Here is a 24,279-nt window from a genome sequence, read left to right as displayed (position 1 = left end):
TGTCTTTATTTACAAGTGTAAACTGGACTTCCCTGGGCCATAAAAATGACCTGAATTCATGTGTTATGTGACAGGCCTGATCCTTAAAACTTTTTCAAGCTAGTAGTCCTACAACAATGGATGAATTGAGAATCATGAAGGGTGTGACATCTCGAATATGGAGCAAAAGAGACCCATCTATCAGACTAGCAGTTCTCAACTTGAATGTCACTCAGTAATCCCCCTTGGCAATTTTACATTTGCATGTCCAGCAAAATAATGATGATCTTCCTTTTGGATCTGTTTGTCCTAATAAAACCACTGAAAATGATGGAGATCGCACCAAATTAAACAGAGTAACTCCCAAGAAACAAGGGAGGTTTGACAGCTGTGTAATTGACACGTCTGTGACACTGGTCCTAAGAGGAAAGCTTTCAGTCATAGTCTAAAGATACTAAAGAAGAAAAAAACAAGATCCTCACTTCATAACTCTGACAAGAGGATGTTTTAGTATTCTTGAACAATAGATTGTTTGATTGGCTATCAGTTAAGATTCCTGAAAAATGTGATTCAACATATGATAACTCAAGTACTGTGGTCAAGATGGACTGAAAACTTTGACAAGATGCTGCACCACCTATACCAGCAGTAAAGAGGCACATCATGACAGCAAAAAACCTACTCACACAACTTTTTTTTTTTTTTTTTTTTCACTTTGTAAATCACAATATGCTGCCTGACACTCCCCACTGGCACAAATAAAGCTGAAATCTGAGCCTGTATTACAGTTAAATTACTAGTGTAAGTTTAGTGTAGAGGCCACTACATCAAGAACTTTGACCTGATCTGAGTTGTTTTAAGCTAATAATTAACAAGCAATCAGGCACACGTCCAAAAGTCCAAAAGACAGTTCTGTGATAAGCAGTGATATGATACTAAATAAAAAGGTGGATAAGCTAAAACTTGGTGCTATGACATTCATAAATATAAGCCATAGCCTAATTTATGCATTTTTCCATAAATACACAACCTACTATGGAGTTTTGTCATTAAAATTTAAATAACATAGAATGATGGTAATTTTTACTCTGTAAATAAAGAATCATTAAAAAAAAAAAAAAAAAAAAAAAAAAAAAAGGTAGTACATTTAGGAACACTTATTCCCCCACAACATAATTACATTGTCATCCTATGGATGTAACCGTATGAAATGAGGACTCAAATCAAGAAAAAACGTAATCAACGTTTTGGTTAGATAACATCTATTATTACACAACTATTGTGTTATTATTACCATATTATTAAATATAAAACTGCGCAGGCGTTAAAATGCGGTAACAAGGGGGCTGCAAAAGCCCGGAGTGCGCGTGCGTCCCAGCTGCCTATCAGATGTGTGTAGAAAAGTCTGGAAAGCTGCTCTCACTATGCAGAGGACGAGACCAGCTCTCTGTCACTCCAGTGGCCATTTTCATCACAGTCGGGCTCCTGGAAAACAACCTCCCATCTCTGCCGAAATCCTCCCGATTTGGAATCATATTCAATTAAAAAATAATAATAATCCAATAATCTTACGGGATAGTACAATTACCTACAGTGGTGGAACGACTAGACACCAACACGTAATTTCCTCTTCAAGTGATTCTCAGCCCTGGATTATTATCTTGGAAACTGGACCGTCAGGCTAAAATAGCCTACGTTAATTTCACACGCCTTTTTCTGATACGGAATAATGACGGAATTCACATGAAAAAAAAAAAAAAAAAAAACTTTTCATGGAATATGCTCTTGTCAATTCACAGCTTTCAATAAAGATAGACATCTAATGGGCCCAATACCAGCGCCAAAAACGGATTAAATGTGGTGTGGGGCTCGGGGGACACAAAGTAGCGAACTGTTAAATTTGTACAAGAAGTAGGCTAATGCTTTTACCTCCAGACGAATATGTAGTGGAAAGAGCAAAATAAAATCAGCGTAGACTCGCTTCTAAAAGCTTCTGGATGTTCTCATTTTAAATCAGCTTCATTAAGAAACATGGGACACAGATAACGGCTATTCAGAGTCTTATCTGCTGTACCGAAAAGATATTTTGACACAAGCTAATGGGAGGGCAAGGCTGTGTAAGAGCCTATTCTTTAGCTAACGCCATTTTGTGTGACTTTACAGCACCAACATTGTCGTCAGCCATTTTGCCTTTTCTTTTTAAGCAGACGAATCTATGGGGGCTACGGTAAATGAGTGAGCTTTTCAGGCCTATGTGGAAGTGGGTGAACCAATAATGCTGATAATATTGTTATAATATTTGTCATTATCCATTCCTTGAGCTGTTGAAAGTGAAGACAGTGCCAACACAAATTTTTCCAGCCCAAAGAGCTGCTGTGTAAGGGCTGTTTCTTTGTCTGCTTTGTTTGCAGTTTGCCTTTTTCCCCCCTGCACTATGCTACTGGGTATTTCTGATGTGTGGTCATGCAACACTACTATGAATTTGTTTAATGGCAAATTTAAAAGCTCAAATTGTGTGTATTTCCCATATAACTGTCAACAAATAAATATTAGTTTCCATCAATATATGATTCTTAATTCAATAACGTGTCACCTGATGTTTAATCACAACAAAAGGCATTACATTCTATGTGTAAAGTTCACATGTTGAAAAAAGGACATAAATACATATTTATCTAAATTATCCACTGAAAAGAGTCCCACTGAATTTTTGGTCCTTGGAATGGTTATCTGTGGTGCTCTTTCCCGTGTGTCCGTGGTCTTCGTCGGCTCTCCTCTTGTGCGTACTCTATGTAATCCTCCTCTTCTTCCTATGCACACAGAAACATGACACATCCAATGTATGACATAACCTTAAAAGTGTCACTAGTCTATATATAACCCAGGTTTTGGCTTGTGGCAATTCAGGCTCAATGCACTCATAGTATCTACAGAGATGGCTACCTTAAGTTGCCATAATTTAAGTTTCCTGCCCAAAGAGTTGAAAATACTTTAACTGTCATACTATAATAACACTATAATATTGAGCATATGTCTGGGCTCTTGGCTAAATTGATAGGGTTTCCTCAATGGATGTCTTGAGGAGAAAAACACTTTTAATTAATCTGACCAATTTTTATCTCCAGAGTAGATTTCACCAACTTTAAGTCTGTGATGAATCACAAATCATACTTTTATAGTGTGCATTGTTGTAAGCACTCTAAAACTGATATAACGCATGAGTATGGGGCATTTGAAACACAAAAGGCTCAAACTGGAAAAAAAGGTTGTTGCCTTGTGATGGTCACTGACCTGACGTCCTAGTTTACACAACCTTTTATTTCCCACATCACTGCACTATTGTGACGCTCTAAAAAAGCAGGCTAACCCAATAAGAGGAGAAGAAGGCTCTACATTTTGAATCACAGAATCCTGTGACCTCAATCTGTCTTGGGGGTCTAAACGTTTTCCACCTGGGACGCAAATTTGAGAAGCTCAGTCTCATCTCGGGACCCAGTCTAATGAACACATCAATATTCTGCCCTAGTTTTGGGTCCCGATGGACAGAAAGTGCCCTTGGCCCAGTGTGCTGCCTCCAGAGAGCCTCACTGACCTGCGAGGATGAAGCATCCAGCAGATCCTTGGTTGGGATCAGACAGCTGGCTTCGCCCAGGAAGCACATGAGGATGTGGAGCACGTCCGCCCAGCGTCCAACAGTCAGCATCAGGACCATCAGACCCCCGAGACGCACAAACACCGTGTTCACAACAGCCTGGCCAGTGGGCCGACGGTACTGCTCCTCTGCAGAAATAATCAGCATCAGCTTTGGTTAGCTTTTAAGAGAATGTGACCTAGTATTGTATAAAGTTCTCTGGCACCATGCCTAATTTAAGGAATAGAACTGCTTTAGATTCATAAAATACTTGATTGAATACATGGTATACATTTCCTCCTTTGCAGCCTTTCAGGCTCAGAAATGTTTCTTGCATTAAACCCTGGACATCCCCCACAATGTCAATGGAAAGTTATACACTGTATAGCAGGTCTTAATAACTGTTGGGCCGTCAGGATGTTGACATTAATGATTGATACATACTACATGATATTTTGATCAGGTTTTGGTAAAAACCTGATCTGACACTTGTGATCTGGTTTTGGTAAAAACCAGATCAGAGGACCTGATCAGATAGCAACACACTGATGCACAATAGATAATTTTCTTCTTCAATCATTTGTCATGGGTTATGGGATTATTAGTACTAGTCCTGCCACATTGGGTCAGTGATGTCTTGCCTGTGAGTCAACGATATCAATCTTGTGAGCAGTATACCATACTCTGACACTTGCAATCAGTTTCCTGTGGCCTAGTTTTTCACATGCACATATCTCACCCTGCATGTACACCACCAGCAGTGTGTAGCAGATAGTCAGTGGTGTCCAAAAGCGGAGGGCCTCTGTTGCAGAGAGGAAGTGTTTATTGATGATTGATATAGCAGCCACCACAGCCACAGAAAAGGTAATGATGAGGGCCCTGCACAGCATTGGCAGCAGGGAGCAGCCTGAGGATAACAGGCCAATGCAGACACCACAGTAGCGTTGCGAGCTGTGCAGTTTGTACAGAGCCACGACATGGTGCAGCAGGCGTGTGCCCTGCCTGGCCAGAAACCAGCTGAGTGCCGCTGCTAAGAGTAGGCTTAGCCAACGCTGGGGCGCCCCCTCATGGAGGAAGTGCAGAGTGCAGCTTAGAGCACAGCCCAGAGAGAACTGGCACTGGACTAACAGCTGCTGCAGGAACCTCCTGGACTCCTGGGGATTAGAAGAGTGGAGGGAGAGTGGACAGATAAAACAAAAAGGCAAGATGCTTTAAATGATGTTATGAGTCAGAAGCAAAGTGAGGCATGCATATGCAAACCAGGCAATACAGGTTAATGTTGTGGACAAATGATCATGTTAGTTTCTTACTGGTCCAGCGGTAACCCAAGCGGAGACAGCTCGAAGAGAAAATTCTAGTACCACCAGGGAGGCCACGCGGGAGCCTACTACTGCCAGCAGCCCTGTCAAAAACAAAAACTGGATCGTGCTGCCCAACCCACTTTTAGATCTGCTTTGATGTTTGTGTGTCCTCTGGCCTGATGTGTCTGCACCATGGCTGTCATCCCTGCAGTAGTGTATTGAGGGAAAGAGAAGTATGAATAACAAATTACAGTAAACTGTAAAGGGTCTTAATCACTACTGGAATCACTTCACAAAAACTGGAAATCTGCTCAGGTCAGTCATATAACACAAGTAAACATCGAATATGTGTATGTATCAGAAGGCAGTCCATTTCCTCACCTTTGAGCCTCTAAAAATATGTGCACTCTTGTCAGGTTACACAGCACAGAGATCCCACAAGCGCCTACCAGTCCTGGAGGTCAGATGACATTGAATTTCATTTACAATAACACACTTCATTCAAATATACAGTTTAGAAATTACCACACAGCAGCATAACTGGGAGCGTAGGTAATTTAGAGTATATGGGTCCTCTCCGGTCTGCAAGGAAAGGAACAGAGCAGGAGCTCACCTTGAAGTAAGCTATCCAGTGGACTTTCATCCAGTGTCAGCCACCCCGGTAAAGCAGGAAGAAACGACGTAATTAAGGAAAGCATAGTCCTACTGCTGTCTTAAAAGAAGAAACAACAAAAAAAAAACAACAAGAATTCAATTTAAATGTACCACTCTATCAAGAAATCATTAAAGTAAAAAGACATTGAAGTCATCTCACAATGAGGACACTTAATTTGTGATTATTCCAGACCAGTTTGCAATAATATGCGTTTTTATCAGCTCTTTCGTTCTTTATTTCTGTTGACTTAGCTTTGAGCTTTGCCCTTTCAGAAGCCTGTTTTGTGTCCTGTACCAAAGGTCATTTGACAGTTTCAGTTGAGCCCAGGCTCTCAGCAGTCGAGTCATAAAACATGGAGGATATTGCACCACAGTAAAGACATTATACTCTGAAGTGATGGAAGATATTTGCCTGCTCTCTAGTAGGCTGCCAGATGGAAAATTTAATATCTTCTTTAACTGGGACATTCTCAGAAAAATGAAATAAACAAAACAAAAAAAAAAACATTATTTTTTAGTCCCTAGTGACTACTCCGCCAGTTAGTAGTTGCTGATGTAATCTTGTAATTTTACTAGTTGTTAGATTGGCCCATAGCTCTGATTGTATAGCTACTGTGTAGTAATTTCGTTTTTCATTTTGTTACTCGTTTTATGTTTTTGTTAATCTTTCATTGGTCACTCAGCAGTGTTTTAATGAATCTAATTGTGCAGGTTGTCACCATCACTTACCATTAACTATTAATCACTAGCTCCTTGTTCAATTTGTATTTGCCATGATTCTGCAGTACAATAGCAAACAGTGGCAACAGTGCCTGACAGGATACATTCAGACTATTTAAATAAATAAAACTGCACACAAATCAATTAAAACTAATGAGCAGAGCCTAATCCTTGGTGACCATTGCCTTTCAAGGGTAATGTGGTGCTTTATCAGCTAATAATAAACGTAAAATAAGCACTACTACTAATTCTGTAGTCAAATTAGATATAAAAGTTACTAGCAGTGCATATTAATGTGTTACTAGTAACGTTTATATAGCAAATAATAAAATTACAAAAGCAAGTAATTGCTGGCAGAATTGTGATTAAAAAATATCCAAAAGTTGATTTTTTAGTGACTAGTGCATTTTAGGAAACAAATGACAAAACTGCATTTACAGTCAATGCATTTTACCTTTTTATTTTTTGACAATGTGACAAAACGACTCATTTCAAATCATACAAAAGCACATCAAAGGCAAAAAATGCCACACAAAGTATAGCACCACATCATAGTATTGTGAATTTCCTTCGGGATGAATAAAGTATCTATCACACAATCTATCTATCTATTGCATCTATTGCATACATTATTAAGTGTACAGCTCAAACAGCCTTTTAAATGATTCCTTTTGCATCAAGTGCAGTCTCCAGTTAATAAGTAACTTTTTTCAGTAACATCTCAGTAATATACACAATATGTACAAACTTTCCAAGTACTGATTTTGTTGCTCTTTTCAAAAAGTATGGATTTTAAAATGTGCTACTGTTCAGGAAGCGAGAAGCGAAATGGAATGTTGCAACCAGCCATCGCTTTAATGTAATGCTCTTCAAACGCTGCATTTTCCTCTGGACTGAAATGGTTCTGCCAGTCGCCAACTTCCCCTTTAAAAACAGGAACACATGATTTTAGGGGGTTTGTATTCTCATGCTATCACTCTTTCACACACTATCTCAGTCTCTCATTCTCCCTCACCTTTTCTGAGGAAGTCTGATGCCTTTCGATCGAAGATGGTGTCTGGAACGGTCGAGTAGTTGGCCATGGGGTTTTCCCGCATGGCAGCAAATGTTGTCATCTGCACAATGTTGCTGACAATGTCCTCAGACAGTTGCTGACCAAGGAAGTCAGCAATTTGACGGATCCCTTTGGCAGGAGTCTAGAGAAAAAAGAAGAAGAAAAAAGAAGTTTGATTGAGTACATGTCAATGCAATATTTTCATCTGTTTCTGGAGTTGATGTTTGCATTCAAGACCTGGAACCACTTCAGTAGTCTCTCAAGCACTATTTCATGTCTCTCAAGCACTATTTCACACAATTTTGCCTAAAGCAGAATGTTTTCATTTAAGAAAAAAAAAATCTGCCTTGTTCAGAATGAGATAATTATCTAAGAATTCTGAGAAAAGTTTCCATTAAAAAAAATCTGACCAGTTTTTCCGAGATAATTATCTCAGCATTCTGAGATAATTATTCATTAATTTGGAAAAACTGAACATTTCATGTTAAAAAAATAAATAAATAAATAAAGGTTCTGCCCTCCCATTTCTCAGAATTCTGGAGATAATTATCTTGTTAATTTATAGAAACAGAGCAGAATTTTTTTCCACAGAAACTTTTCTCAGAATTCTGAAATGTATCTCATTAATTCAGCAAGGCAGATTTTTTTTTTAATGCATGATGCTTCTGTTCTTTTTACCTCCTTCATGTCCTCATAGAAAAGGTAGAGAATTTGCTTCCTTTCCTTCTCTCTCCAGTAGCCTTTTACATGGTCAGACCAAGAACCCCAGCCCACTGCACAAAAAAAATAATTAGGAAAATTTGGAAAAGTAGCAAATAAAATAGTTATGCAAGAATCCAAATGGCTGAGGACAAATACCCACATTGTCCTTTCATGAATTTGTCCAGGTACTGTGGCCAGGGTCCGGGCTCCGGAGTAATCAGATTCATCCGCTCAAAATTAAAATAAGACACCACAGTGTCTTTGGGATTGCGAGCTACATAGATCACCTGAAAATACATATTAAAATGGCATTTTTTATATCATAAGGGAAACATAGTGCTTCTCTCAGTGATGTAGTGGTAACTTAGAAGGTGAACTCTGACCTGTTCTATATAAAAAAATAAAAATGATACACTGAATTCAGGTTAGTTTACTCTTCCATACATCCCTGATTCTTTGACACAACTTTCAACCAATAATTAATGAAATTTCTTACGTTTGTCAAATAATTTTTAAGGGAAAGTAAATTATGACTGTCTTATAATTTCTTAATATTGTATTTTTGATCTCACCTTGCATCCAGCCTCCCAGAATGTGTTAGGAATGAGCTGAATGGGAAGGTGAGTCTTGATGATGCGAGGAGGCTGCATTTTCTCCAAAAGTGTAATCCCTGCAGGCAAAAAGGTGGAATACATTCAAACTTTGAAGGACCACACCTGTGATTTTGCAGGTTTAGCCTAATATCAACAAAATGTATATATCACATTTCTGCTAATCTTTTCCCAAAGTAAGCAGTTATATTTTGGAACTCCAATAACATGTTTCCTAGCTTTTTTCCAAGCCTTTGGTTTCCATGCATTCAACTATAATATGAAAACAAACTTTCAGAGACTTCAAACTTTCTTCACAGCTCTATTTCATCACTGTAATAAAGTCTCCATATTAGTTTTTGTCTAAAAGCAGCAGCACTGTTGTGTTTTGATGACTTGAAACTGGGCAGAGTGAAACGCTCCGTCTGCCAGGGAAAATAGTCCCTGGGGAAACATTTGCTTTCCATGGCCAATTATCAGTTCCATGGTTTATGAACAGAACATTATAAGGTGGATGTTTCAACCAAAAATTCCAATTTAAAATTTTGATTATATGCTGTGAAATCTTTAGTATCCTCACATGATTTGCAAAACGGCTTGTTGACATGGAAAATGTGGGTAAATTGTAGTAAATTGGCCAAAAATTCAAATATCACTAGCATGGTCCTTCAACCACTGAATATCAAGATGGCATGAGTGTAAGGTGTTGTAACTAGCAATATACACATACTGTATATACAGAGCTTGTACTTGTAACCACCAGCCACATGCTGTCACTTTCTCTGCTCTTAAACTCCATTGTGTGGTTGGGATTTTGCCTGGTGAATTTTTTAATCCAATGGCCAGTAGATGAAAATAAAAAATGTGCATGCTCACACTGACCAGAAAAAGTGGGATCTGGTGCAGTCATCTCCAGGAATGGCATGCGGATATGAAGTGGAGCACGTCTGGCTTTCTCCGCATCTCCGTGGTTAAAAATCAAATCCACTATCTCCTGGATCCATGTAGTTCCTAGAGTACAGAGCAGAACTCTCTGCTAATGCCACACTCCAGTCACGTGGAGGAAATCTGTTATTTGCCACCACTAGCAATGGCCTGCAGATGAGTTGCTGACTTCTCAGTATTCCCTACCTGCCTTGGGGTACGTAGCAATGAGCACATCTTCAGGGAACGCTCTGAACGTCTCCACCCTTTTCCAGTGTGTGACTATGGGCTCCAGTAATGGGACACCTTGCACCTTTTTCATAGTGCCACGAATTGCCCACATCTTCCAACCAAATCAGAGAGTACAGCAATATCAGTCTTGTCAAGTGTAATGTAAAGTAGAAGAATCGCAAACGTGAATATATAATAGGGCTGAAAAAGTCAGCAAAATATTATCTAAAGTGCAGTATGGCCAAGTACAATATCCAGGTCCCTAGCTGCTATTTTTTGATAAAGGTAAAATGTGTGACAAAAGCCTGCTGTAAATAAAGTATTATGGTGCTACAGAGATGCCCTGGCCTACACATTGTTTTCCAAATGTAAGAAAACATGATTACTTGGTAAACTTGGTAAATCATCATTTTAACCCTATAAAGCCTGAACTATGAAAGAATTGGCAGAAAATTCAATTTTTTTTTAAATTGAACCCTTTATTTAGTCCTATAACAAAATATTTTTTAAAAAAGTAAATAAAAAAATATGTTATTACACGACCTTTCTGGTGTATGATATATGATATGTACTTGAAGTGCCAATGGTATGGTCCAGGGTGAACAGAGGAAGTGTTCAAAGGTATACAACAGTATTTTGGTCAAGTATTGATTAAACTGAAAATGAAAAACGGAATTGAAAATGTGTATCATATGTATCATATATGATACACATTTTCAATTCCGTTTTTTGGCTTTATAGGGTTAATAGCTTTTTCAGTGAAAATTAAAATTTTTAATGTAAAAATTAGCATTCCTAATAAAATCAAGAATCATATCACAATTGCAGTGTCTGTAAAATTAATTTTTTGTGTGGGGAGCGCTGTTTGCCCAGGGCACCATACAAGCTAGCTCTGCCACTGCTCAAACCCTGGACTCACTAGCAGCTGCTACTGCTCAGTGTATTTGTCAGTGTTGCTCCTTAAAATGCAGTGTCATGCAGGCATCTGCCAGCTGAACAGTGGTGCCAACTCCTCTGGAAGTAAAGAAGCTACTGGCTGTCCCCAAAGTCACTAGAAGTCACTACAGGACATCATCAGTCAATTTACATAGCAAAAGCAATCTGCATATAAATTACATTACATGACATGGGAGAATGGGAGTTCATGAGAAAACGTGGATAAAATTATGTTTACAGGAATTAGTGCTGGGTGGAATGTAGGGAGAGAAAGAGAGAATTCATATTGTTTATCCTTTCTGTCCACGGAGCAAGTGGGTCCTCATTATCTGTGAGGAAGACAAGCTGCGGCCTGGGCTACGGCCCAGCAATGGAGAGTTACAGCAGGCCCCTGGGGGGGTGAACCAAATCTGGAACGTCACGTCTTGGTACTTACTGTAAATTGCTGCTACAGTGCATTCAGAAAGTATTCACAGCCCCTTCACTTTTTTCACTTTTGTTATATTGCAGCCTGATGCACTATCTTTTAAATTATTTTTTTCTCTCATTAATCAGAATCCCACAATGACAAAGTGCAAACTGAATTTTACATTTTTTTTTTTTTTTTTGCAAATTTATTAAAAAGGAAAACCTGAAATATCACACTGACATAAGTATTCAGACCCTTTGCAACAACATTTGAAATTTTGCTCAGGTGCCTCCCATTTCTCTTGATGGTTGCTGAGATGTTTCTACACTCTGATTAGAGTGTGGTAAATTAAATTGATTGGACATGATTTGGAAAGGCACACGCCTCTCTATAGAAGGCCTCACAGCTGACAATGCATATCAGAGCAAAAACCAAGCCATGAGGTCAAAGGAACGGCCTGCAGAGCTCAGAGACAGGATTGTAGCAAGGCACAGGTCTGGGGAGGGCTACAAGTTTGGCACAACCAGGACTCTTCCAAGAGCTGATCACCTGGCCAAACTGAGCAATCTTGGGAGAAGGGCCTTAGTAAGAAAAGTTACCAAGACCCCGATGGTCTCTCTGACTGAGCTCCAGAGATCCTGTGTGAAGATGGCACAAAGATCCAGAAGGACAACCATCACTGAAGCCCTCCACCGATCTGGGCTTTATGGCAGAGTGGCTGGACGGAAAACTCTCCTCAGTGCAAAACACATGAAAGCTGCTTGGAGTTTGCAAAAAAAGCACCTGAAGGGTTCTCTGGTCTGATGAAACCAGGATTGAACTGTTTGGCCTCAGTTCCAAACGTTATATCTGGAGGAAACCCGGCACCGCTCATCACCTGCCCAGTACCATCCCAGCAGTGAAGCATGGTGGTGGCAGCATCATGCTGTGGGGCTGTTTTTCAGCAGCAGGGACTGGGAGGCTGGTCAGGGTTGAGGGAAAGCTGAATGGAGCAAAGTACAGAGATATCCTCAATGAAAAGCTGCTCCACAGCACTCAGGACCTCAGACTGGGCCAAAGGTTAACCTTCCAGCATGACAGTGAGCCTAAGCACACAGCCAAGACAACACAGGAGTGGCTTAGGGACAACTCTGTGAATGTCCCAGAGCGGCCCAGCTAGAGCCCTGACTTGAACCCTCTCAAACATCTCTGGAGAGACCTGAAAATGCCTGTCCACTGACACTCCCCATCCAACCTGACCAAGCCTTAGAGGATTTGCAAAGAAGAATGGAAGAAAATCCTCCAATCCAAGTGTGCAAAGCTTGCTGCATCACACCCAAAAAGACTTGAGGCTGTAATTGCTGCCAAAGGTGCTGCAACTAAGTTCTGAGTTAAGGGTCTAAATACTTATGTCAGTGTGATATTTCAGCCTTTTCATTTTAATAAATTTACCAAAAAAAATTCTGCAATTCTGTTTTCACTTTGTCATTATGGGTGTAGATTAATGAGAGGAAAAAATGAATTCCTGCATGCACTGTATATTGTAGACACTCCCGCAGACCTCAAAAAGTCACCAGTTTTGTCGCTGGTCGCTTTTAAGAAATTAAAATTGCTAACGACTTCGGAAAAGTGGTGAAGCAGCCAACTTCGTGACAACATTAACAGCGATGAGCTGAATGGTACAACCAGTACTTCATTAACGCTGCTCGCAGAACAGCAAATAAACCTTCCTTGTGCATTTCCAGGTTCAACTGAATTTGCGGTTACTGACCATGAATTACACGTCGCAGAAAATGTTCCGTCCACTTTGTAGTTGCCAATCACAGTAAGAGCTCCCATTTTGCCGTAATTTCACTTCTCATTGGCCGGGGAGTCCCAGATTTGTTAAGGGTTGCATTGCAGAAAGAAAGATTTGTCAACCACGGGACCTGAAAGTAATGACGAGTTTACAGTGATTTCATGCAATAAAGACTAAACATTACCTTAGCTGGGTCTTTACCTGCCATCCTCAGGTACGTAGTTCTGTCTGTTGCATCATACCCAAAAGGACTGGAGGCTGCCAAAGGTGCTGCAACTAAGTTCTGAGTAAAGGGTCTGAATACTTATGTCTGTGATATTTCAGCTTTTTCTTTTTAATAAATTTACAAAAAAAATCTACAATTCTGTTTTCACTTTGCCATTGTGGGTTACCTAGTGTAGATTAATGAGAGGGAAAAAATGAATTTAGACGATTGTAGCATCAGGCTGCAACATAAAAAAGTGGGGAAAAAAGTGAAGGGACTTCCTGCATGCACTGTATATTGTAGACACTCCCGCAGACCTCAAAAAGTCACCAGTTTTGTCGCTGGTCGCTTTTAAGAAATTAAAATTGCTAACGACTTCGGAAAAGTGGTGAAGCAGCCAACTTCGTGACAACATTAACAGCGATGAGCTGAATGGTACAACCAGTACTTCATTAAGGCTGCTTGTAGAACAGCAAATAAACCTTCCTTGTGCATTTCCAGGTTCAAATGAATTTGCGGTTACTGACCATGAATTACACGTCGCAGAAAATGTATCGTCCACTTTAGTTGCCAATCACAGTAAGAGCTCCCTATTGCCGTAATTAAACTTCTCATTTGCCGGGGAGTCCCAGTTTTGTTAAGGGTTGCATTGCAGAAAAAAAGATTTGTCAACCACGGGACCTGAAAGTAATGACGAGTTTACAGTGATTTCATGCAATAAAGACTAAAAATTACCTTAGCTGGGTCTTTACTTGCCATCCTCAGGTACGTTGTTCTGTCTTTCACTAACTGAGTGTTACCTCACTCTCTGGGACAGAGGAGCAGACCTGACCCTGGATCCAAACCGGCTACAGAGGCGGAGCTATTTACTATTTTTCCCACTAGTTGAGATAGTAGATGGCCGAAAAATCTAATTTGGGAAACAAAATGATACTTGCCCGAGGAGAAAAACTAATCCTAGAGCCTACATCCTATTGTAAGTGACATAACATAGGTAGGGTAGAAATTTGGTCAATAAAGGTCAATAGTAGAGTTGTTATAGTCATAAATCTGTAATAAACATTGTGTTTTGATTAGGCACCTGTTTAAGTCAGAAGTCATAAGTCAGTTTATTTCTATAGCACATTTAAATTCAACAAAGCGTTGCCCGAAGTGCTGCACAATGTCAGACAGATAAAAACATTTATTTATAAAGTTAAAACAAGTTAAAACAAATAAGTACATTAAAATTGAAATGAGTTGCTCAACATCAAATAATATGTTGGAACAAAATATTTTAACATTTATATTTATTCATTTATTATATTCATATTTATTCATTTATTTAGAGTGTAGCAGGGTTAGAACATTATAGTGGAAATGTATGATGGCCATTCCAATGCTCAATATGTCTCATAATTTGTTACAGAGCCATTTGCACCAAATCTTTTTTGACCACTCAAGAACTGATTAACATGGCAAGAAAAAAAAAATCCCTCCAAAATAACCACCATGAGACACCAAGACCTTTAGGAACACCACAGAAAAATCACGCTGGGATTTGGCATCAAAAACTTTTGACAGTTGGAGTTTTCTGTAAGAATAGCATTTTTCTGCAACTGGATGGCAAGCATTCTGGTCTGGGAAAAAAACAAACACAAAACTTACAAATCTTTGGTCAGATTTACAAGTGTACTGAGATTCGTAAATGTGTAGACGAATCTGTAAATTCATAGGTCTGTGAAAGTGTAGACAAATCTGGAAATGTGCAGACTACATAGATCTGTGAATGGTTTTCTTTAGACATGTGCTTTTTTGCTGCAAATGTGTGTGTGTGTGTGTGTGTGTGTGTGTGTGTGTGTGTGTGTGTGTGTGTGTGTGTGTGTGTGTGTGTGTGTGTGTGTGGAGAAATTGTGTGGAAGTCCAGGTTTTGTTTGCCCAGCAGCAACACAGCCCACACACCACCAGGGGGGGCAACAACATCTGTTCATGTTATGAGGTGCTCTATCTCCAGTTTACTTTTTTAAAACTAGGATTAATGCACAAGTAGGATTAATGCACATATTTATACATAATGCAAATACTTTTTTTTTAATTTCTAATTACAAATCTTTTTATATTTCTTATTTCTTTTTCTATTTCTTATAATTTTACTTACGCTTATGAAATATTCTTCTCTTGAGAATTTGATCTACTGCTACTGACCCAATTTCCCCTCGTGGACTAGTACAGTATGTCTGATTCTGATTCCGAGAGTGTCAGATCCAGTGTTTTTGTGCTCTCTGTGTAGTGTCTGTGTGAACGCAGCCCCTTACTCACTGGGGAAATTCGTCCTGTCAGTCTGATGTCAGAGGCTCCGGAAAGACCGAGAGGCGGATCTGACGAAGCCCCAGCGCAGCCAACTCCGCAGCGTGTCTCAAACAAAATGAAACATGGATGAGGACGTCGCCGAAAGTTGGGAGGAAGCTGCTGACAGCGGGGTAAGAAATCACGCAGTTGATAGAAGTAAAGTTAAGCATGCTCACCGAGTCCGGCTGGCCGACACTTTTTTGAAACCTATTGATTTTGGCCAGCACCCGTGTTCCGTGTAACAACTCCCGACAGGCCAACAATGTAGCTAACGGAAGCTAACGAAACTTGGCAAGCTAACACGAAGCCGCTAGCGTTACCGAGAGAGCCTTAGCTGGTTTAGCGAGCTGGGTAAGTGCACGGTGAGCTTTATTCGTAGTTTGCCCCGGACGATGTGGCTAACCACGGAGGCTAACGCTGACTAGCTAGCTTAGCGTATGCTTGCTAACGTTAAACGCGCGCGTGGCTGGCGACGTTAACGTTAACCAAATGTTTAGTTTGAGGCTAAAATGTCTGTCGGGGCGTCGAGGTTAACGTTAGCTAACCTACCTGTTAGCCCAGACGTAACTTACCGCTCTCCCTTGTAAGTAGACGACTGTATACGCCACACTTCATTCAGAAATCTGTCAAGCAAATGCGGATGTGCTTGTCAGTAAACGCCTTTGATAGTGTGAAACAATGTATGAACTATTAGCTGGGATACACGAATCAATTAAACATACGTCTGATGCGGCACATAGCTCTTACTTAAAGGAAATGTGAACTTTTCAGTTGGTTTACCGAAAGTTACCACCAGTTTTACACCAGTTCACCGCTTCACGCTAACGTTGACTTGGAGAGAGGCAGTGAGGAGTCATTTGGAAAGGCTGCATTTTACCAAACACATCGTGTGTTTACCAAAAGAGACTCGCGATTATGTACCATCTGTCAACTGTTTGACATTTTCTGAGAAGTGAGTGAACTCCATATAACTTGCATCCCAGTCGATTTCTATGGTGAATACTTTTTAGAGTAGCAGCATTATATATCATTTTCGATATGAAGTCCAGTGTGCTGCTCTTCACACATGAGAAACCAAACGCATCCGGTTTAGCTGCAAGTTAGCTTGTCGGCTAAATTAACTTGGCGCTGGCCCATGCGTTTCCAGGCCAGTCTGTTATAATAAACCCCCCTCGCCATGTTGTCAACAGGTGGCAGGGTAGCTTCCTAAATCATCAGACTGGTTAACCAGTAAGTTGTCAGCCGTACCTAGCGTACTTGGCTAAGCTATCGCTAGCCAGTGACGTCAATAATGTGGCTCCGGGACGCCAAATTGTTTTTCCAAGGATGGCGAAGTCATTTTTCATATTTTGAGGAGTCATGTATCTTATTGGTTAAGGTCTGGGTTAAGTTTGAGGTTAGGCATAAATTAGTTATCCCTAAAATAAGGGAAAGGCTGGAGGAGAATAAATGTAAGTGAATGAGGTCATGCGTTCACCATCCGTGGAAAAATATCAGCTGGCCAGAACATTGGGGCACCGAGCAAGTAAGCTAGCTGTAACGCAGTAGTAGTATAAACAAAGTTTTGGACTTTGTTAGGTTTAAATTACGCATACAGCCAACCACTTAACCCCCATTCCATTTCTTACTCACAACGATGACGCCTTTACAAAATCATAATTCAGCTGCTCCAACCTTACAATGACTAGTGTTGGTTTGCATATAGGCTAAGAGCCAGACTAGCCGGCTAATGTTAGCTCTCTGACCACTGTTGCACTGTATTTGACATGACTTGGCAAGTGCCACACTGATGTATAAATAGCTTGAAACTCAGTCGAGTTTCCCATGCACTGCTCTCACTTGCTTATTACCTGCTGCCCCCCTCTATATCCATCTGACAGCTTTACTCACACAGTGCCATAACATTGTTTGTAAAATGTCTGGACTTTGATTTTCCCCCACAGGAGATGGAAAGACGGTTAGAAGAGAAGCTAAGGATCAGCCAGAAAGAAAAGTAAGGACTGCATAGAAATGTGGCCCGGATACATGCTTCAGTGTTTTGTATGGAGAGAACAGCATACCAAACTCTGTTAAAATGTTATCAGTATAATATTGACTTACTTATCAGCACAGCGTTTTTACAACAAGCATTTTTACTAATGACGCACCTCTTCAGTTCAGCAAACTGATATACCAGGAGTCACTTTATTTCTTTCAGATGTCAGCTTTTGTCTGTGAGTTACACCACCTGCTACTGCCCACCATGGTGAATTTTGTGGGTCAGAATTGTGGGAAAGCCCATCAAAAAATTTAAATGTGAATTTCGATTTAAAGAAAAGATTTGCTTTCTTGAATCCATAAGTTTTAAAAGGTCTGGCATCATTTTTAGTTGCTTGGAGCACAATTTCACTGATCCCTTCAGTTGCAAGGAAGTTAACACTGTGCTACATCTTCCCACAGCACCCCATCACAGTCTAATGGGACAGCCGTTTTAAGTCTTTTTTGCAAACAAAAGCTCACAGTGTGGTCAGGCTAAAACACCTGTTGTGTATGTATAGAAGTGCAAAGTCAGTACAGTCTGATTTATTTAAAAAAAAAAAAAAAACATTCAGTAGGCATAAGCATAGTTAACTTAGTTTTTCAAGGCCATTTACGAATGCCCCATTGACTGTTGTTATAGCTGAGTGGGAGTCTGCAGCACATCAATATCAGGCTCACTAGTGAAGTGACTGGTGAAATGATGCTCTCTACGGCTGAGGATGATGCCAGATAATCTGTAAATAAGGTTCCAAAACAGCATATTTGTCCTTTAAGTCATGTTCCACCAGGTAGGTTGCTTTGGTTAAAAAGTAAGGTAACACTGACTTGGCAGATTTTCAAATAGAGATTGGTATGATGTTTTCTTGATACAAGAGAGCATAATGTGTTGTGGCATGGGGAAACCCCTATGACTGTCACAAATAATTTGGCAGTGGTAGTTTTTTTTCTATGATATTTGTGCTTTCTAATGTAATTGCCTCCTTCTGCCATGTTATTCATTTTGTGTGTACTGTCTGTTTAACCTTTTGCGGCCAGGGTGTCCAGTAATAGTTCTTCACGATCGCCATTGAAAACAGCCATAGTGATCCAGGACAACTCTCTCCCAGCGGCGCCGCCACCCCAGATACGCATCCTGAAGCGCCCTTCTAGCAACGGGTCACTGGGGTCGCCCTTGAGTCAGAACAGGCCCACACCACAAGTGAAGTCTCTGGCCCAGCGAGAGGCCGAGTACGCAGAGGCCAGGAAGAGAATACTGGGCAGCGCAAGCCCAGAGGAGTCGTCTCAGGACAAGCCCAACACAGACAGGTAATCTACATTTTCTGCTTGATTGGGTTACCTTGGCGTCCAACAAAACATCACTGAAAGGGAACTATGAATGTCATATTCCACTCTGTGTTAAACACTGTGCCTGGACTGGAGTGGTAACTGAGAATTTACCAGTAGCAACATTGAGAACCTCTCACTGACTTAATTGTGTTCATGTCAGTAATGTTGCTGAATGAGTTTCCCACTGCATGCGTTCATGAGTTGTCAACTTAAAAAAAAAAAAAAAAAAAAAAAATTTAGTGATGTGCCTCCACGTCATGGAGCCTTCATTTGCTCAAAACAAAGCAGCATGCATTACAGATTGAATGGCCTGACTGAAGGTACAGATTAATGCTTACATAAAGTGAGAGCTGTCTGATCAGTGGAATCAGACTGAACAGAGGCATTGTGCAAGTGGCTGCACTTATGTATTGGGCAGTTTTACACATCTCCAATGAAGAAGTGTTAAGGTAGTGTTTACAAAGACCACCTCTAATATGGGAGTTTGGAGAAAAGAGATTTTCAGTTTCATTTTGATTTCAAAGTGCTGCTGAGTCTTGTTCTGTGCATCGCTAAAAGACAGTTGCACTGAGCCTGCTCTCTATTGTGATATAAATTTGACAGACTTGAGATTAAAATGACTTAGATGTTTAGTTTGCATTTGACAAATAAGTAAAATATAATAAATATAATATAAAGTTTTGTAGATTTAACTGTGCAGTGTGCAACATGTTGAAATGTTCAAAAGAGTCAGTAATAGTTACTGTAAGTTTCCATGAATTACTTCTTTAAATAATTAATTCATGAAGATTAAAAAAAATCATGTCTTTAATTTATTTTTTTCATTAGAAATTATCTTTAATAGTTTGGTGTGTTTAAAACATGTATTTCAGAACATCATGTACTAAAGACTTTAAGACATCAGAAACTGATGGTAATATAAAGAAATCTGCCTAAGTTATTGTTAATGTATTGTTACTGAAGTAAGCTTAAAATGGTAGGCATGTTGGATTTTAGTCGTATCGCCCACCCTGCTCACTGCTTTTCTGAAATCCCTCGAGCAGCCAGCCAAACAGAAAGTAGCCAGCAATGGGAACCTGGGTCATTCTCACACTGATTCCATTCAAAACTCACATGCAGCCTGTTTACCTCCTAAGCTGTTTGAGTTATGTTCCACTTCAACCATGAGTTATGTTGGGCATTTGTATAGAAGTGTCTATAGTAAGTACTACGTGAACAGATGGTGTATTACTGTGGTAGATGAACCCCCCCCCCACCCTGTCTAAGACATTGCTCTTTAACTATAACTTTTTTTGAGTATTAAAGTGACAGGTAGCCCTAAAACAGAATTTGACCCATAAAACATCTTGAGCCCAACACTGTAGGTCACACAGAAAGTTTTCAACCACCAAGGTCCATGGAATAAGAATGGAATCCATGGAGTAGGAATTCAAGGAAGTGTTTCTGGTTGAAAAGGCATCTTGTACTTTCTGGCAGAACACATCCTCATTCACTGGTCGGCCCTCAGCAGGGTGGAGGGTGGAGATGGGTGGAGTTGACTGAGGTCTGTAGCACAAAGCATTATGGTTATTTGAGTGTTTTACAATTCTGCGACTGTAAATGCTGGACGTACGACCAAAATCTTAGTTCACAAAGTAATAAAATATGATTCCCCCCACTTCTTAAAAATGTTATTGTAAAATCAGTAAAATGAAATGCTGTGAGTTTACAAAGCCATAGGGTTATCGTTCAGTTTAACTATAGCATGTAGTGGCTTGTTCCTTCATTGTCCTTGCCAGTTGTCAGTTGAGTTGAATCTGTCAAATAGAGCTCAGATCCATGCATGGCATTACACTCACTTTCACCTAAATGTAACCCTTGAACTTCACTGGTCACAGTCGGGAGTCCATTGGAGCTTTGGCCTAAATGTAGGGCACTTTGACATATCTGACAACATATACAGCACCATTACACCTACGCTTGAAAACTGATGAGAACAGAATTCACTTTCACTTTTGTTTTCATACCAAGGCTCTGTTGGATTTAAGGCTGGATTGAGGTATAGCAGTACCAAAACTCCTTCCTGCTGTTGTAGCTCAGCACTAAAACCAAGCTAAACACAGCATGGAGACAGATCTGTCTGAAAGATTACAATGCTCCTACAGACAATATAATTAAAGAGAACACTGTACGTTAAAAACAATAAATTACAACAGAAAAGAAACTATTTATAGGGCCATCCGTCTGGCCACTGACTTGAGGACAACGCTACTGCTGCTAATCAGGGCTGGGTATTGTCACAGATATCTTGAATCGATTACATTCCAATTCACAAGGTCCCAAATTAGCTTGATCTCCAATTTGATTCAGTATTGATTAGGTTAGGGATATGTCAGTTACAGTGCCAATTTTGCTTGTATATGAAAGCGGCTCTCAGAGAACTAATGCTGCAAATTGTACAAGGTACCCTCTAACCAGGTGCATTATTAAAAAATATTGTTGACCTTAAGAACTGACCCCTAAGCACTTGCATTTATGTACCTTTTAACTTAACATCACAACTGTACAGCAGTCAACACAATATAGGGCAGCTCTAGACTCTGAACAAAACATTAAAACATCAATTCAGGGATTAAATTAATCAATAATCAGATTGTTATGATGAAGATCAATTCAAATCAATTTTTCGATTGACTGAGCCCAGCCCTATGACTGATGTATTCTTGTTTTCTCTCTTTCTTGCAGGCCAGGGCGCATTAACTCTACATTGCCTTCAGAGGAGACCCGATCAAACAATCACGCTGTCCGGCAGCCGTCCGGCCCAGACGGCACCCAAGGGTTCCGGCAGCACAGATAAGTGGGCCAGAGGCCACCCAGCCATGAGGGGGAGAGACACCAAGAGGAGAAGTGAAGAACACCCAACAGCCTGCCTGCTAGCAAAGGCAGCAGTACATTTTCTACACTTCTTTCCTTCAGTTCAGTGGTATTGCACCGGCCGTCACCATGGCCACACCGCCCCAAGCTCCTCCCACCAGCTGTATTGGTGGGATTGGGAGGTGATTGAGCAGCTCTTGGAGGAAGTGAAAAGGAAAATGTGCTCTCTTCTCTCCCCACTCCAATCTGTTTGACACTGTGATTAAGGACATCTTCTGGACTCACTGTGATGATCCCTTTAAGAGACGCCCCTCTCTTATGTCCCTCTCCTCCTCAGTCCCTGGTGAGGTCATGTCAGGAAGCCTGCAGGGCCGAAGGCCCGCTGGACATCAGCCATGGATGCCTCTGATGGCAAAGACTTGAGAGCGAATGATGGCTGAAGAGAGGAGTTGTGACGGGCCATAGCAAAATTAGACGGGCTGGTACATGTGCAGCAGCTCCTCCCCAGCAATAATACCAGCGGTCACTATCCACCCCTTACTCATCATGTCCCCTCGCTATGTTTTTAATTTGTCAGTTGTCAGTTTGTTTTTACCTTCTTTTTTTTTTTTTTTTTTTTTTTTGTTCTTGCGTATTTCTTAATAATCTGTACACAATCTGTTTACGGTTCTATTTTTTTTTTTTTTTAAGCTTTTCTGGCGTCTTCCTCAGACTGTCATCATTTCTATTTAAAAGTAAAAGAATAATTTTAAAAAAGACAAATGAAGATGAGATTATGGAATCCAGTCCATTTTTAAGCAGCTTTTTGTATGAGATAGTAGTGATGTCAGCAGTATTTTATCCAAATGAAACTAAGTCCCATTTTAAATTGACTTGTATATATTGGTTAACTCAGATGTCATGATGTTGGAGGGAGGTCCAGATGGGGAATGAATTTACTGCTGTACCTCATAGACCTCTCCATCATTATCTCCACTATGTCAACTGTGTGCTCGTTTGTTCATATGTCCTTCACTGATGTACGTAGAACTCAGGTGCAAGTGGAAGAGACTGAATGAACTGAACTAAGATTGTATTTTTCTGATGGCTTTGATTGCGCAAATGTCCATATAAAAACTCAAGTTGGCACCTATTTTAGAAACAAGGCTATACAAAGAGTGCAGTGACATGTCACTGAAGATGTGCCCTGTCCCAGGATGAATACATGTGTGGAATGAAAGCAGTCGGTAGATGCCAGTCCAAGTCTGTCAGGTGGTTTAGTTTTGTGTGTGATGGCTAGCAGGACTGTGGCATCTTAACAGAGAAATGGTTAGCATCACTCCTTGTGATTGTTGAGTGTCCAGCTGGCGTGTTACTTGATGCCCCACTGCTGAAGCGGAATGTGTAGACATCTGTGTATCAAATAGAGATGAAGCTATGAAACCTGGTGTGTCCAGTGGCGTTGTGCCCAATAGGTGTTAAGTTTTTTGTTTTGTTTTGTTTTTTTTGCACCATTTGTCAAAACAAGGAAAAGATCTCAATGTAGCCATATTCAATGGTGTGCATCTTGATGAGAATTTTTTTTTTTTTTTTTTTTTTCAGTAGAAATGATCTTGAAATGGTTGACTTCAGATTGTGCCTCCTGTATCACAACTTTTCTTCCTGGTTGCTTACTTAACATACTTTGTGTCAAGTGAGTTTGAGTGACAAAATACATCCAAGGGAAATTCTGAATACTGGTGAAGATTGTTTTTCTGGAAATGTAGCCGGAGATGGATGGGGTTAGTCGAGTTCTGATTGAGAACAGAAACTGCCTGTAAATGATTTAATAAAAATGATTTGCAAAAAACAAACCTTTTCATACAGTGTTGTATATTCACGAGTTTGTTGATCTTACAGTTGAGCATGGCGCTCACGACACTCAGAGGCACATAACGGTGCTGATGAGGGGAATTCTACCAGAATTTTTCAATCTGTCATACCCCTTTTTGAACATTAAGGAATATGCATAAGTATAAAATGACTTAAGTGGATTGGTTGAAATGGTTCAAAGAAAAAATGGAAATGTCTAGACAAGTCTTGGTGATGGCAGTCACGGGAAATCTGAATGATCAGCTGGTTTCACAATTTAGCCCAATTTCCTGGGGGAGAACAAGGACGAAAGCAATCCTCTAAAATGACCTCTGTGAGGACACCCACTGAGGCAGTGGTCTCCAGTTTGATAGACTGGAGTTGGATTAACAGTCTTAGTGCGCACAAAGATATGCGGGTCTCTTCCACTAGTCCTTGCACAAACAAAACCACTGGCACAGAAACTCCAGAAAGGCACTACTGTTACACCATTCCTCCAATGCACAGCATTTACATTGACTCTGAAGATATTGGAGGATATCCAGAAGCAGTTTGGCCTAACCTCTCCAGTAGGCAGTCATGTTGAGGTGAAGATCTCAACAAGAGCCATTTGAATGGCTTGACAACACTGTATTCACTTTGTAAATAGGAGGATCTTCCATTCTTTCTGAATGGGTATCATAAATGCATTATTTCAGGTGTAATGGGTTTCTGAGGATTTAAAAAAGACTTAATAATATGACTGGAAAAGTAAACAATCATGCACCCCAAAGCAACTCATTTAACATTATAAGGGATAAACAATGAAAA

At 40.2% G+C, this 24,279-nt stretch overlaps 3 protein-coding genes across 10 annotated transcripts; 1 reads left to right on the top strand and 2 right to left on the bottom strand.

Annotated features, from left to right (window-relative positions):
- Positions 1-2,561: 2,561 nt before the first annotated feature.
- tmem82 (transmembrane protein 82) lies at positions 2,562-16,401 on the bottom strand. 3 transcript variants are annotated; one of them, XM_030056030.1, is made up of 8 exons: positions 16,189-16,401; positions 16,014-16,064; positions 5,525-5,623; positions 5,293-5,365; positions 4,921-5,116; positions 4,350-4,764; positions 3,572-3,759; positions 2,562-2,789 (listed from the first exon to the last, which is right to left on the bottom strand). In XM_030056030.1, the coding sequence occupies exons 2-8, from the start codon at positions 16,054-16,056 to the stop codon at positions 2,706-2,708; spliced, it is 1,098 nt and encodes a 365-aa protein (XP_029911890.1). In that variant the 5' UTR covers positions 16,057-16,064; positions 16,189-16,401; the 3' UTR covers positions 2,562-2,705. The 3 variants fall into 3 exon arrangements, with proteins under 3 accessions (XP_029911890.1, XP_029911893.1, XP_029911892.1); XM_030056033.1 differs by lacking the exon at positions 16,189-16,401 and adding an exon at positions 15,412-15,507 and having other exon boundaries at positions 16,014-16,067; XM_030056032.1 differs by lacking the exons at positions 16,014-16,064; positions 16,189-16,401 and adding exons at positions 15,412-15,507; positions 15,618-15,658.
- sult1st5 (sulfotransferase family 1, cytosolic sulfotransferase 5) lies at positions 6,773-16,193 on the bottom strand. Of its 5 annotated transcripts, none has more exons than XM_030056035.1 (8): positions 13,093-13,137; positions 9,763-9,898; positions 9,514-9,642; positions 8,614-8,711; positions 8,202-8,328; positions 8,018-8,112; positions 7,301-7,481; positions 6,773-7,209 (listed from the first exon to the last, which is right to left on the bottom strand). In XM_030056035.1, exons 1-8 carry the CDS (start codon positions 13,114-13,116, stop codon positions 7,088-7,090), a joined length of 912 nt encoding a protein of 303 aa, XP_029911895.1. In that variant the 5' UTR covers positions 13,117-13,137; the 3' UTR covers positions 6,773-7,087. The 5 variants fall into 5 exon arrangements, with proteins under 5 accessions (XP_029911895.1, XP_029911898.1, XP_029911897.1 ...); XM_030056038.1 differs by lacking the exon at positions 13,093-13,137 and adding an exon at positions 16,014-16,193 and having other exon boundaries at positions 7,070-7,209; XM_030056037.1 differs by lacking the exon at positions 13,093-13,137 and adding an exon at positions 15,412-15,511 and having other exon boundaries at positions 7,070-7,209.
- Positions 15,451-23,471, top strand: szrd1 (SUZ RNA binding domain containing 1). 2 transcript variants are annotated; one of them, XM_030056039.1, is made up of 4 exons: positions 15,451-15,572; positions 17,385-17,434; positions 18,496-18,765; positions 21,511-23,471. In XM_030056039.1, exons 1-4 carry the CDS (start codon positions 15,525-15,527, stop codon positions 21,620-21,622), a joined length of 480 nt encoding a protein of 159 aa, XP_029911899.1. In that variant the 5' UTR covers positions 15,451-15,524; the 3' UTR covers positions 21,623-23,471. The 2 variants fall into 2 exon arrangements, with proteins under 2 accessions (XP_029911899.1, XP_029911900.1); XM_030056040.1 differs by lacking the exon at positions 15,451-15,572 and adding an exon at positions 15,709-15,792.
- Positions 23,472-24,279: the final 808 nt, after the last annotated feature.

This window comes from Myripristis murdjan, chromosome 7 (genome assembly GCF_902150065.1).
Source record: "Myripristis murdjan chromosome 7, fMyrMur1.1, whole genome shotgun sequence".
Classification (NCBI taxonomy): Eukaryota; Metazoa; Chordata; class Actinopteri; order Holocentriformes; family Holocentridae; genus Myripristis; species Myripristis murdjan.
The sequence above is the reverse complement of the archived record's forward strand: the minus strand, read 5'-3'. Positions and strand labels throughout refer to the sequence as shown.